General features: G+C 42.6%; 1 protein-coding gene across 1 annotated transcript in view; it reads left to right on the forward strand.

Moving 5' to 3' along the window:
• The window catches only part of ANKRD55 (ankyrin repeat domain 55), a 47504-nt gene extending 43056 nt beyond the window's left edge, over positions 1-4448 (forward strand). The window contains exon 11 of the mRNA XM_060235973.1: positions 4117-4448. Coding sequence (XP_060091956.1) covers positions 4117-4400 — 284 coding nt within the window. The 3' untranslated portion in view covers positions 4401-4448. The remainder of the gene's footprint in view (positions 1-4116) is intronic.
• Positions 4449-15774: the final 11326 nt, after the last annotated feature.

Here is a 15774-nt window from a genome sequence, read left to right on the forward strand (position 1 = left end):
GGGTGGGCGTATGCAGATAGGGAAACACACTTCATTCTTACTGGGTTCCTCTGAGTTCTGTGGAATGGGCTGGTTAAGAACTGGAAAATCTTTGAACAAAAGATTCCTCTAGTCCTTCATTTTCCCCACAGTGGCCAGCCAGGAATTCCCACAAACAGGTTAATGAAAGGAACAGCTGTTATACCCGACTTCAAGCAGCTGGTTTCAGAGCTAAACTTCTCTGACCATATGGGTTTAACAGAACCAGCATACCTACTAGCCATTGAGAGACCTACTCTTCCATGGAGGCAAGTCCCTTATCTGGGCATAGCAGATGGTGCTTTGAGAAAATAAAATAAAAGTTAAATAAAAAGGCCATATGCCATTCTGCTATACTTTTTAATGAGCCCTGGGGGATTCTGAAGCCATTAGATCTCCCAGGTATACAGTTTCCCTTTCATTAAGTGTTGTTGCCAGAGCATAAAATAGATTTCAGAGAATGAACACTTCTTTTCTCTGTGTGATTTTTCATTTTATTAAAGCGTGTGTAAAGTGAAGCCAATCATCCTGAAACCAAGCAGTGCTGTCTGTAGTCTCCAGGGCAAGGGCAGGGTTAACCTTATTTACTGGTCCAGCTCTTCAACCATTCCCTGCTGCATCCATCTTCCATCGCTATTTCCATCCGTCTGCTTCCCAACCACTTTTTCTCAGCTACCACTACTTTCAGACCCGATTCTTTTCAGCCACACACACACACCCAAAAAAATCTCGCTTGCTATAATATACTGTTCTTCATTATATACCCTTTTTCATAGGCTGTTCATGAGAGTCATTGACTCTGAAGTGGTTTGTTCAGCATTGGTTTCCTCAACAAGGGTGTTAGAAACCTGTTTATAATAATTTCCTGCTTTAAAAAAAAGAGTTTAATAGTTTAATTTTATAACAAATATAATACACTAAAAGTGCTACCATTCAAAATAAAGACAGAAAAATACAGGCTCTATTTAGGTATCATAAACAAATCAGGTTAATGGTTGTGCCTATTGCGTTGGTTCCCTTACCACATGTAGAGAATGTGGCTGCACATTTCCTTTGTTCCTTTTGGAAATGTTCCATCTGACTTTGTTGCAATACTTGAAAGCAAAGGTCTGGACACATTGATATTTTCCCTCTGAAAATCACAGTTTTTATCCTGCTTTGGAATTTCAGTTTCTCAAGCGGTCACATTTGGACATAATAAAAATTGGATTGATGACTTCTGAAACCAGAATGTATGTCCACAAGGAGAGGAGAGAAGAGGAAGCAGGAGTAGGGATAGGCATGAACCAGCTGATGAAGTAAAGTCCATCACCAATTTTAGGTGGTTCACAAACTGAAGAGCCGCCATGAACATCAATGAATTTTGATGCAGTTTGTGGAGGTCCGTGGCAATTCACAAACAGCAAAAAGCAGAAAAACAACTGAGAGAACTCCCTTAAACCCCTGCTTTCTGCTCCCCATAACAAACTACAGGGAATAGAAAGCAGGGGTTTTCAAATGGCTGAGCAGTGGGAACTGCTGCTCAGTTGTTTGGTTTAAATGGCTCCTAGCTATAAATCCAAAAGGAAGCTGGCTGATGCTGTGTTCCTTCCATTTCTGATGCCACTTCTCAGTCAGTATGGAGTATCCAATTTGATATGTTTTCTCACCTGGGAATCTATGTTTATCTCATATCATTTACTTCACGGAATGCAGTAGTCATGCTGACATTCAACTCTCATTGATCGCGAACACTGCATCAGCCAACTGCCTTTTGGATTTATAGCAAAATCAAAATATTCCCTGGAAAAAGGTTCATCTGAAACAGAGCAATATGGAATGGTAATCCATTGGGATTCATTTTTGGACATTTTGGAAAATTGAAGTAAGGACTTTACCTGGATATGTCTAATTACGCATATACATGGAGTACTCAATAGAAAGACTGTAGAAATTGTAATCTGAACCTTGGTAGGTGGTGGCATTTTGTATTTGAGTGTGTAATTTGTATTTGAGTATAAAAATTTTTTTTGTAAAAATCCAAACACAAGAATTCCAGTAAAACTTTATTTTGTATATCTAGCTGTTGACATGGTGAGGCACTTTCATTTTCAGATTTGCAGTTTATTTTCCCATGTGGTCCCGCTTAGTTCTATAGGCTCAATATAGGCATAATTTAAAAAAAAAGTTTGTTAGGAGAATGACCTCAGAAGTTCTCTAGCTTGCATACACTTTCTCTCTCTGTCCCACATGTGTGGCTTGGATACTGAAAACTTCCTGGTTTCCAAAAAACCAGTTTGTTGTGATGGAATGACAAATTAGTTTGTTCTCTTTCCTGTAAACTGGAATTCTGAAGCAGGATGAAACAGGCAGGCTGTAAGATAGTTGTCCAGTACAAAGAGAGAGAGGGGCACCCAAAGATCCACAGTTGCAGATGTAATGGTGCAGGACCCAACCCAGTTGGCTCCTCTTCTTGGCCTCCACCACAGGTTTCAGGGGCATCACCCTCCACCCTGCAGACAGCACCAGCACAAGGGCGCATGGCACCCTAGGCAGACTGGTGGACTGCTGCCCCCCTTCACAGTGCCTCCTGTGCCTCTTCCCTCAGGGCGCCGCACCCCCCCCCCCCCCCCCGCACGTCCTCCTCCCTCCCTTCCCTACCCCAGGTCTATTTCAATGTCAGGAAGGGCAATCAGAGCCGCTCTGGACTGTGTAAAGGTGACTCTCCCCCTCCCTTGCCAATCAGCTGATCGGTGGGGAAAACTGCACTGTGGACTCACTCAGCACCCAGGCAGACCAGCGGCAGCACGAATGAACCACGTCCCAAAAGGGCGCCACCTCTGCTCCCTCCTCAGCACTTTCAGGATGGGAAGGAAGTGGGAAGGAGGGAGCAGTGGCAGCGCCTGTTCGGGACATGGTTCGTTCATGCTGCCGCTGGCCTGCCAAGCACTGAGTGAGCGTGAAGCGCAGTTTTATCTGCCAATCAGCTGATCGGTGGGGGGGCACCTTTACACAGCCCAGAGCAGCATTGATCGCCCTTCCTGACATTGAAATAGATCTGGGGTGGGGAAGGGAGGAGGTGTGGGGGGCAAACTAGGTGTTTGCCTAGGGGGAGGCCGAATTTGGTGCCCCAACCCTGCCAGCACCCTAGGCAACCGCCTAGTTTGCCTAGTGGGCGAGCTGGCCCTGTCTGTAGAAGCCTCAGACAGAGAAGGGAGGGGTGTTCAGGTTCATCCTAATCTCCCACCTCCCATCAGGACTCTCCCTTTACTTTCAGTCTGTTCTCTCTGGATGGCTGGTAAGGAGAAAAGGGCCACCCTGACCATGTCCTCAGCCTAAAGAATTTGCCACTCCATTTGAGATTTTTCCAATCCTAAGCAGAGATCCAGGACCTCTGCTCCTCCATGGCCTGAGCCACTCTCCCACCTCCCTTCTATTGGCCCTTCTGGAACACCATCTGATAGTGGGGGCAGACCTTCCTCCAGGTCTCCTGGCCTTGGGTACTCCAAGGACACATGGCCCCAACCCCTAGTCAGGCAGCAGAGGTGTAGCCAGAGTCAGATGTAAGCCTTCCCCCAGTTTCCCAATCCCATGAAAGAAGCACACTCCCCAACCCCCTGAATTTTCCAAAGATGGTTACCATCCAGCAGCTGGCGACCAGCAGAAGTCCAGCAATGTGCCATCAGGTGACAGTGTTACATCACTTCTGGGGAGAATCCAGGAGAATTCTGCTCTGCCACCCATATGCCCAGCTGCACATACTTCCCAGTGCCACCAGGGAAAGGATTGTGAGTGATGTAGATGGGTGAGCGAGAGTGGTGGGAGGTCTCACAAGCAGGCAGGGAAAGACTCCCAGGCAGGTAGGAGATCTGAGGATGGGTGGGAGGAGGAATGAGGGTATGGACAGGGCCTGGTATTAGGCAGAAGATAGGAAGGTGGCCCTGGGAGCTGTCTGCCTGGGGATCTCCCAAAACCTGGAACCAGTCCTGTTTTAGCAACTACACTATACTTGCTGTAGGGCCTAACTTAAGTGAGCAATTGCAAAAATAATACTGACAAACCACATTATTTCACAATGTGGTCTGACTCTTCTTTTCTCTCTCTCTCTTTCATTTCCAGCCCCGTTACCACTTGGCCAAGTTTCTCAAGGTGGCAAGGAGTCAAAGTTCTTGTCTTTAAATTCCTTGAGGACTAGCAACTTGGTTCTCCCACCAGCATTTACTACAAAATCCCAGAAAGCTGGGCTTCCTCAGAATCACTTACTGCACTCCTTACCTGTTCTATCACAAGAGCCTCTCCGAACATGCAGAGTCCTGCCTTCCATTCCAAAGCAGAAGAGAACCAGCCTCGGAGGAGGAGAAGCACTCAGCCAATTTCACTGCACATCAAATAAGGACAATTAGCTCATGAGTTCTGGGTGGCTCCAGGAAATGGGCATATTATTTTATTTTTTAAAATACAAGCATTTCTAAGTGTTTGCTTTCTAATCCAGACAGTGTGTCCAATGTAATTACAGGGTTAGCAAACAGGCAATTTCCAAAGAAAAGGCATTTGTCATAGTAATCCATTGGGTGCATTTATATTTTTTAACTTATTGGAAATGTGCTAGTAAATGTGCAGTGGAAACAGAGGGAGAAAGCCAAGTGAAAACTTCACTATTTTATCTTGTGCAAGAGTGCCTGTTTCCTATCGGGAATGCCGAGAACCAGATCCAGTATGCATCATAATTCAGCATCCTCATATCTCATTAAGAACTTATATATGTGTGGTAGCCAAAAAAGACTTGCTATCCTGGATATCTCATGGGGGCATTCCGTGTCCTGGACATCCCATGTAACTGGCTGAGTCCATACTTATGCAGTGTTTGCGTACCCTGTCAGACAATCAGGTGAGCAAATATCAATTCATTGGCCAGTGCACAGGCCAGGTGCCCGTTAAAGATGATGTCCCACTATAAACTATACTTGTTTTAGGGACTTTTTTCCAGTCCTGTCCAATCAGCAGATGATATGTTTAAATCAGTGTAGGGCTTACATCAGTTTGTGTGGCCCATTGACTTCCATAGGACTTGAGCATACTCACAGTGCAATTTATTTTATTTTATTTTTGTTAACTTCTAGTCCACCCTATCCCATGAGTGGGCTCAGGGCGGATCACAACAGACTTAAATAATAACAATAGGCAAAGTCCTGTTTAGAGTTCCTCCAGACTAAGCCCACTGAAATAAAATGATTTTAATTGGAGGAACCCTGCATTTAGGACTTTTTTGGTAGCAGGAACTCCTTTGCCTATTAGGCATGTAGTCAATCCTCCAAGAGCTTACAGGGCTCTTCTTATAGGGCCTACTCTTGGAGGATTGGCATCAGGGGGTGGGGGTAGCCTAATATGCAAATGAGTTCCTGCTACAAAAAAAGCCCTGCATAAAATTGTACTGTTGATTTTCTGCAAATTGATCTTTGTGTGTTTGAATTCATAAAACAAGTATGGGCAACAGTTTGTTGTTGTTGTTTGTCTCATTTAAAAAGCAAACAAGACAAATATCCTTTAAAAAGCAAACAAGAAAAAATTCCTCGTCTGAAGAAGTGTGCATGCACACAGAAGCTTACATTCTGAATAAAACTAAGTTGATCTTAAAGGTGCGATCGACTCCTATTTTGTTCTACTTCTTCAAACCAACACAGCTGCCTATTTGGATCTAAGACAAATATCTGTCATGTCAGGTAATGTATTTCTTTTCAGAATTCTCCCTCTGAATAAATATTCTCTTTAGCATTTCTTGAGAAGGATCATTAAGATGTACACATTTTTGTGTTTTGAGAGCTGCTGGGGTTTTAGTGACCTCTGTGTGATTAAACCTAGCTGGTATCAATAACAGCAAACCAAAGAATGCTATTAACTTCTCCAAATCCTAGCTGGTGGTAAACAAATAAATAAAATAATTTCTTGCAAATGTATATATAATCCTCTCTCTATGCAAATATACAGTCTTGCATTCTGCATTTGTGCTTAGGGTTTTTCCACACAGTTCAAAGAGTTGTCCAGATGCTTTTTCTTTCAAGCAGTTATACCAAAACTCTTGCAGGGCATTACCTACAAGTATTCTGATATATTCTCTCCTCAATGATAAAGTTCTGAAGTTATTTCTTTAGCTACAAGAGCATACAACCTTAATAACATCATCTTCATTATTGTCATATTTAAATTTTGTTATTTTATTATTATATAGTATTGTAATTTTGTTATATTATTGTTATGTTTAAATTTTATTATTCATTTAGTTTATTTATATCCTGCTATTCTCCCCAGCTGGGACCCATAACAGCTTATTTCAGTATCCATTCCTCCATTTTATCCTCACAACAACCCTTCTTGAGAAGGATCATTTCACCCTGTGCCATTTTCCTTGAGAAGGATCATTGTAGGTTGGGCTGAGAGTCTGTGACTGGCCCAAGGTCACCCAGCAAGCTTCCATTGCAGAACAGGAATCTGAACCTGGATCCCTGAGAAAAGGTTGCCAGCTCTGGGTTGGGAAATACCTAGGGATTTTACTGGTGGAGCCTGAGGAGGGTGAGTTTTGGGGAGGGGAGCAACTTCAGTGGGGTATAATCCCATAGAGTGCAGCTTTCAAATCGGCCATTTTCTCCAGGTGAAGGGATATCTGTCATCTGAAGATCAGTAATAATGGGAGATCTCCAACCATTACCTGGAAGTTGGCAACCTCACTCCCTGTTCCTAGTCAGACTCTCTAGCCACTATGCCACCCTGGTTTCAAAACAAAGCACCATATAAATGCTAAAAGGAGACAAACTCTGAATGCAGGCTCACATTCTAATCACAAACTAAACTAAGCAGGCAATAAAGCAAGGTGGAGAAAAAGGGAAGAGAGGAAGGGGGGTTCCTTTGCCCTCTCTCTACAGTTTCTAAAATGAAACTAGACAAGGCAGTAGGAGATATGTAATCAGATTTTCTACAATAAAAAAAATTAAGGGAAGTAATGGGAAGGGACAAGTTAAATGATGAGTGCTGTAAATGCTGGGAAAGAATTTCACCCTGTGCCATTTTCCTGATTTGAATCACTCCTTGCCTGAAGCTGCTACTTGCTGCAGCAGAGAAAACACAGAGATACTAGCCATAGTCATGTATTGCTATGTTTTATAGAACCAACTGATTCTTTTTCTTCTTAAGGTCTGTCCATAGTATATACAAACATGCATTTATACTGTGCCACCAGTGTGGTTGGAACATTCCCACATAAACCCAAGATGCTTCCAATCAGTGTTCCCTTTAAGCTGCAGAGTCTTGTGAGCAAAAATTCTACTTTGTGAGCTACTGGTATTAAAGTTGTGAGATACTGGCATTAAAATCATGAGCTACTGCATAAATTTTTGTGCTCTGGGGTCATCCTTCCTGAGCTAAGACAAAAATGTGTGAGCTGGAAGCTAAAAATCTGTGAACTGGCTCACGCTAACTCAGCTTAGAGGGAACACTGCTTTCAATGTACAGTTTGACAGTGCAAGTGCCCTTTTGAAAAAACAACATTTGCAGCAAGCACCTGAGGGGGGTGGGGAGAGAAAACCAAAACAAATATCCTGGAACAATCATACTTAGTAGCACACTGGGGCAAGTTGGAATTTGTCTACAAGCTTGAAAAATCCTGCACTGCAAAATACACTCATATTTCTTTGATGGTGTGAGTGTCTTAAATTAGCCTTGGGACAAAGAATGGGCCCCAGGGGCATAGTGGACCAGTTCTATAAGTGTTATGGGAGTCTCAACGACATAAATCACTCTAACAATGCACTACTACCAAAGAACTGCAATGCTAAAACTAGGAAAAATAAAGGTTCTAGGCTCTAATCCCCAATAGTTAAAAGTATTCCCAGGTAAATGTCTCAGGTAGTCAGTGATGTGCAAAGCCTCCGTCTGAGACCCTGGAAAGCTGTAGCCCATCAGAGTAGGCAGTATTGACCTTGATAGACTAATGGTCCAGCTTATAAGGCAGCTTTGCATGTGCTCCTGTGAGTTCCAAACAATATCTGAATGTATCCCAAGTCTACTGCAGAAGCAACTGTGATGATAAACCCAACTCTGCCACCCTCTTATCTCTGGGAAGGTATGAGAAAAGTGGTGTTCTATGAGTCTCACCAAGAGTAAAAGACCCATCATTAATTTAAGTTCAGGATCTTCCCTTCTGTTGAATTTCTTCTTTATTTCTTCCAAGTTCCAGTTTCATAAACTGACAAGTAATCAGACAGTGCAAACATTCAGGACACAATTTATTCTCAGAAACTCCCTCACCAGAAATATTAACGCTTTGTTCCACTGGATAGGCCAATAATGCTGTTTTAGTAAGTGAATAAAGCAACTAGTTCTCAAACGGATTCTTTTCCCTGGAAATTGTGTCTCCATTTAATTTTATTGAGCACAATACAGTAAGTGATCATGTTCTTGACTGTATTAACTTCTTGGTCAGGCTTGTTCTGGGAGGCAATGAAGTGAATGTTTAATATCGACACTAATGGTTGTAAGTTGCCAAGAAATTCTTTTCTCAGAAGCTTTAAGAATGCATTTCCGCCTTTATTACAATTGTTCCAAAATATTCAAACTATTTCCCGGCAAACAGCAAATATTCATCAGGGACTCCCTGATGTTCATCAGAAACACCAGTCAAAATCTGTCCTGATCCTTGCTCTCATCACTTACCACCCACACCCAGCAAAAAGCCCCACAATGATAGGCAGACTGATTTCAGACACATTAGCGACAGGGGCAGTCTTAGCAACTGGACATTCCGGGCAGCTAACTGGCCTCATGCTAAGAACCATCACCACCTAGCAGTAGGATTGCCAGCTCCAGGCTGGGAAATACCTGGAGACTTGGGGGTGGAGCCTAAGGAGGGTGGGGTTTGAAGAGGGGAGGGATTTCAATGAGTTGTAATGCCATAGAGCCAACCTTCCAAAGCATCCATTTTTATCCAAGGGTAAATGTAAGGTGCTGCTACTAGGAAAATTTCTGAGATGTTGCTGAAGAACTGAAATGTTGCCTTAAGGATATGTAAAACCTATGAATGTTACAGTCAAGTTTGACTATTGTATTAGGATATGAAAATATTTTAGTTATATTATTCCGCTCTGGACTTGAAGAACAGTGTTGGAAATGGAGAAACAGGACTGAGCTTCTGTTGTCCTTGTTGAATTTGTTGCAATCTTATGTGCTTATGAACTTTCTATTGTGTACTTTATGTTGTTACACATTATTACAATTTATCATAATATTTGTTAAATAGTATTTGGTGATTCTTCAAACTTTCTAGCTCTGTATTTTTTTTAACCTTTCACACCACAGCCATTGTTTGAATGCCTACCACCTAGAGGCTAGCAACTCTGCCATGCAGCTAGCTGCCCCAGCCACTGCCCTGAAGTCCCTGCTACTGCAAACGGATTCTCAGTAATCTTTCTATCCAGGAATCTTAGGGTGGCATTCATGACTCTTCTGAGCTCTTTCTCAGTTTCACTATAACTCCATAAGATAGGTATGGTTGTCTTGCCTGCTCTCCTGCCCTCCCCCTTTTTTTTCTTCTTTCTTTCTTTCTTTCTTTCTTTCTTTCTTTCTTTCTTTCTTTCTTTCTTTCTTTCTTTCTTTCTTTCTTTCTTTCTTCTTTCTTTCTTTCTTTCTTTCTTTCTTTTTCTTTCTTTCTTTTTCTTTCTCTTTCTTTCTTTCTTTCTTTCTTTCTTTCTTTCTTGCTGAGCAGCCACCTATATCTATTTTTTCTTATTAGTTAGTCTATAGCTGTCCTATCCTGTCACATTATGTATTTTGAAGCTGGCCCAGCCCCAGGGACTTGATGGAAGAGACAAATCACCTGCTTCTATTCTATTTCTGTAATGGCACACAAGAGACTTTTGAAATTTTATTGATCTTGGAGGGGAAAATGTCAGGTGGAATCAGGGGTAGGATGCATGAAATGAACCAATAATAAAAAGTGAGGTAAGTTGGTAATCATGCTAAATCTAAATAATATTCTGTCCAGGGCAATTATGTCACCCAGAAATGATGTTGTAGTGCTGGGTACATTGCGGGGGAGGGGGGCACTCTAGCACTTGGGGGGAAAATTCTACTGCTATCATAGAGTTTTTTCCAAATGCTAAAGCATCCCCCATGCCAGTGCTCTTCACCAGAAGCTACATCCCTTTTTGGCTTGAGTGGGGATCTTCCGTGATTCTCTCAATCCTCTTTGTCTCCTTCTCAGCCCTCAGTCAGTGCAAAACTGTCTCTTCTTCAACTGTCAGTTCCCAACTGTCATTTCTTAACTGACTCTCTCCACAGAATTCTGTTTGAACAGCCTGTCATTCAAAGGTTCTCAGACTCTGTGAGGCATTAACTCTTGATAGTCTTTCACAGACTAGACTGAGAGAGAGTGAGATCCCAATGTTTCCCAGTGAGCTTCATGGGTTTTGAACCTGGGTGCCTCAGTCCTTGTCTAACCATAACACCACACTTCCACACTGCCCACACACATACAAACATGCACTCTAAAATTGGGTGGCCAAGCTCCAGGTGGGTCATGGAGATCTCTTGGAATTACAACTGATTTTCAGACTACAGAGATCAGTTCTCCTGAAAAAAAAGAGGGTGAAATATATGGCATTATAGCCCATAGAGGTCCCTTCCTTCCACAAACCCCAATCTTCTCAGGCTCCACTCAAGGAATTTACCAACCCACTGTTGGTGTCCCTACTCTAAATCTTAGTGTCTTGATCAGCTCTCTGTACCCCTTAGCTGTTCTCTGTCCAAGTACTGAGCCAATTATGTTTAGGAACCTGTTAGGAAGTTCTACAGTCCCAACCTTTCCATGCTTCTGAGTGCTACAGAGAATTCCAAAGATTCTCTCTTCCACAAACACTTATCAGCAGGGCTTTTTTGTAGCAGGAACTCCTTTGAATATTAGGCCACTCACCCCTAATGTAGCCAGTGCTCCTGGCACTTTCAGTAGACTCTGTACTGAGAGTCCTGTAAACTCTTGGAGGATTGGCTACATCAGGGAGGTGTGGCTTAATATGCAAAGGAGTTCCTGCTACAAAAAAACCCTTATTATTAGTATTACTAGTATTACTATAATGTTCATTGGTTCTCTTATGCTGTCTAATTGTACTGTATTCACCTGGAGTCTCAGTGAGAAGGATATTCTTTTCTGTCACAACACAACTCAGGTATAGCAATCCTGTAGGGTTTTCAAGGCATGAGACATTCAGAGGTGGTTTGCTATTGCTTGCTTCCATGTCACAACCTTGGTATTCCATAGAGGTCTTCCACCCAAATACTGGCTGGGCCAGCCCCTGGGCTGGGCTCTCCAGGTCAGAACAGAAAGATACATAAGGTAGATAAACTACAGCATATGCAGCCAACACATAACATGACTCACCTAGCCTCATGTTCCCTTATAGTGATCACGGCACCCAGAATCTTTCTACCTCCTCTTCTTCTAACTGACCACTGGAATGGTCTTCATCTGTTACCATCCTAAATCTGCCCTTGGCTAAGTTTGAACCTGTTAGGAAGTACTACAATCCCAACCGAATATGATGTATTGAAAACCTTCCTTGAAATGTCTTTCCATAATAAAGAAACATCTGAAGCCAAGTTCAACCCTGATAATTTCTCCATCTGCAAATACACAATATCTAACCCTTTTATCCAAATGGAACTCTTGAGCTGCGTTCTCTGAATTTAATCAATGCCATTGTCTCTTATTTTTCAGGATTTGTGTTATTCAGAACACTTTGTACATAACTCTTGCAAAAGGTTAGGTATAATCAATGAGAAAATGCACTCAAGGACAGGCAGTGTGTGTATTTTTTTTTCCATTCAAGGTCATGTTGACTGCAAAGAATGGCAACAGTGCCAGGCAGGGAAAAGACATGCCAGGGAACCACTCCATTGGAGCAGCAGGAGACAGGGAAATTTGACTCATGGCCATAAGTTTACATAACATTTGTATGGAACTGCTCACGCTTGTTGGTCTCCACTTTATCCTTTGAGCCTCTTTCCAATCTTTGTAGGCGTATTGCCAAAACAGACCAAATTTATTTGTGTAATCAACAAGAAAGCACTCAGCAGGAGTAAGGTTCTGGCTGAACTTTGATTTGCAACTTGAAAGTGGAAAGAAAGAGGAACCCTTGTTATATTAAACAGCAACTTCAGTGCAAGCTCTTTCCTTTTAAATTATTTTAAAATAAAATTATTTATGGACTAATCACAGGGATTATTTTTATCACCCCCCCTTTTCCTCTCCAACACAGGGTAACCATTTTTCTACATGGTATAGGCTGTGTGAAACATCAAACCAAGGTTTGTTTTATCCAGTATCCTGTTCACCAGACAAATGCTTCAAGGAAGCCCACTAGCAGCCCGTAAAGACATCAACCCTTTTCTGTTTTATCTCTGCAGCGTGGATCATTCAGAGACACACTGCCCGGGTGTTTGTAAAGTCTATTTTATCTGTTAGGCCTAACAATGAGTACCAAGCTTGCTGGGGGGGAAGTGTAGATGACTAGGGAAGGCAATGGCAAACCACACCATAAAAAGTCTGCCGTGAAAATGTTGTGAAAGCAACGTCACCCCAGAGTCGAAAACGACTGGTGCTTGCACAGAGGACTACCTTTACCTTTTTAATAGTATGTTGCTGTTGTCAGGGCTGTTGTGCTAGGGTTTTTGGTGCCCTAGGCGAGCTGCTCTCTAGCGCCCCTCCACAGAAATTTAAAAGCAGATAATTGTAGGAGAAATGATAAAACTTGAAACTATTTACATTTTTAATTTACAGTTTTTTTAATTTTAATTTTTCAAAAAAATTGTGAGATTAAGCAATAAAAATTGTGAGAATACTACTTGATTCTTTAGCTGGAAGTGCCAAGGCCAAGACCTTCACTGGGGAAGGCAGGTTCCCAGAAGCACACACGTTGCGCGTGGGGAGAGGGGGTGCCTGGTGGCACCCCCTAGGCCAGGTGATGCCCTAGGTGGCTACCTACTTGGCCTACTCCCATGCACCAGCCATGCCTGTTGTTTTGCTGTCAAGTCATAGTCAATTTATGGTAACCCCATAGGGTTTTCAAGACAAGAGATGAACAGAGATGTCTTGCCACTGCCTGCCTTTGCATAGCAATCCTGAACTAACAAGGGCTGAGTCTGCTTAGCTTCTGACAAGATCAAACTAGCCTGGGCTATCCAGGTCAGGCAATAGTCCAGTCCCACTGTTTATTTAAGCTGTGTTAGGAAGCAGCTGAGAAATCACTAAATACTCCCCTCCCATTAATTATTCACTCAGGAATTTAGTAAAACAAGTAAATAATAAAGCCAGCTTGTTTGTGTGTGTAAGTTTTGCCTCCATTTTGTGTCTGTTCTCACACATACACACATTTTTTGTGGTGTTGGAGTCAGCTCCTTCTCCTTTTAGTCTTCCACCCAGACAGTAATCAAGTTTCTGACTGTCACAGAGACAAAGGACAGAGGCTCAGCAGAGAAGGCAGGACTGTGCCTTATCTAATCACGAGACTAGAACAGGTGTCCTAAGAGAGAAATTTCGCTGCACCTGGTGTTTAGCCATCAGATGGTTAATCGAGGACCCAGAGGACAGGTTAGTCCTTGCTAACGGGCACCCTTCCCAATCTACTAAAAAATAACAACAGTAGACCACCCAATTGAAAGACAAACCCAGGGATCAATGCCTATAACAGACTGTCTCCATAAACCCTCCAATTACTAGAGTTGTTGGTTTCCCCCACCGGCCAGCTGGCTGGGGCAGCGTGGGGCCTGGAAAACTGGGGGTTCCCCCGCTGGGACCGGGGGATTGGGAAACCTATCATATGCAAATTTTGATAACCATGAGACCAGGCCTCCGTAAGGGTTGAGGATGATTAGCCTCAAATGCACATCCCAGTCCCCCTTCTACAGCTGTCTCAGAGCACAGTCTTACTACAGGACATGGCTGGCAGTGAAACTTCCTGCACAGTATAGCAAGCTGGGGAGTGTCTGCGCAATTGCTTAAATAATGAGAAAACATTTTCCTTTTCACCTCAGAGGGAGGAGGGGCTTTGTTATGCCTCAGTAAATATCACTGACCCCCTCCCCCCCCACGGCTTCTCAATAGTATCCAAAGTGGAGCAAATCAACCTGAGTAGAAGCCTCAAACCCTCCACCACCACCATGTAGAGCTAATAAATTACAGCTGGATCTCTTCCACACCCCTATAAAATCTAATCAATCTGCACATTTGTAAGTAAGAGGACTACTACGAAGACTCTACAAGTCTCAGAGCTTTCCGTATCTAAAGGCAGATTAACCCTGTAAAGGCTGTCTTGAACTTTCCATTACTTGAGGAACAGGAAGGAAGAACATTTAGTATTTGAACCTACAAATATATATTTGAAGCAAGAGGCTGAAGTAAATCATTCTACACCTATCTGACTTTTTACCTCCCACAAAACAATGGAAGGTCCACTCTTTTCTTGTTTTAATTGTTCTAACCTTTCAACTGAGAAGTTTTCTGAGGTTTTTTTTTTAAAAAAACTCTCAAAGCCAATTACAAGCAAAGAGGAAATAGACCAATTACAAACAAAGAGGAAATAGAGCAATGAATGTAACTTTCTAGCTGTAGCTTCTGTTTGCAGAAAGTGAAAATGGACTGTAAGGTTATGTCAGAATCAGCTTGCATTCTGACAATTTAAATTCATTTCTTTATTACACTGTAAGGTTATGCCAGAATCAGCTTGCATTCTGACAATTTAAATTCATGTCTTTATTACACTTGCGCCTGATATGGTAACTTACTAAGCAAGTAAGATGTATGAGGACAGAGTGGAACTATTTTGTAAAAAGGGCTATGCACTCTGCACATGTTAGAGGCATTTTTGCCTTTATAGTAGATGTAACATAGTGTGCAGCTGGTATAGCACAATGTTCATCTCTGTGTTAAATGGCATTGTCAAGACACTTTTGACTAATGGCAAACCTGGCTGAAGTTGAATCCATCGAAGATGGTGGTCATGTGGCTGGGAAAGACTGAGATGCTAGCTGAAGGGTCACTCCCAAGACTCGATGGTGTCCAGTTGACAGCTGCAGACTCTGTAAAGTCTGTCCATGGTAGCACAGTCAGCATTTTTTTTACTTGCTCCAGGCCTGCCAGCTGGCTCCTTATCTATCTGTCAGACCTTGCCACATTGATCCATGCAATGGTCACCTCCAGACTGGACTACTGCAATTCACTCTACATAGGACTACCCTTAGAAACACTTCAGAAACTGCAGGTGGTCCAAAATCCAGCTACCAGATTACTGACTGGAACATCATGATTATATTACTCCAGTTCTGAAGCAGCTGAACTGACAACCAGTTAGACTCTGGATCCAATTCAAGGTGTTGGTATTAACCTTCAAAGCCCTCAGTGCTCTGGGACCCTCATACCTATGGGACCACCTCTACCATTACAACTTCCTGCACTCCCTTCAGTCATTGTCTAGAGGCCTCTTCCTAGTCCCAAGATGGCTCAATTAGCTGTCATCAGAGGAAGGGCCTTCTCAGCTGTGGCCCCTATCCTGTTTAATGTATTCTTGAATGATACCTCTGCCCTGTAGGATTTGTTTAATTTCTCCAGGGCATGCAAAACTAAATCACTTAGGTTAGCCTTTGGAGGATAACCATGTGTATGTGATGTTTTAATAGTGGTATGGTGATAGCCACATATTTAATATTTTAATGTTACTATTTCATATCCTAATGTTACAT

This window comes from Heteronotia binoei, chromosome 4 (genome assembly GCF_032191835.1).
Source record: "Heteronotia binoei isolate CCM8104 ecotype False Entrance Well chromosome 4, APGP_CSIRO_Hbin_v1, whole genome shotgun sequence".
Taxonomy (NCBI): Eukaryota; Metazoa; Chordata; class Lepidosauria; order Squamata; family Gekkonidae; genus Heteronotia; species Heteronotia binoei.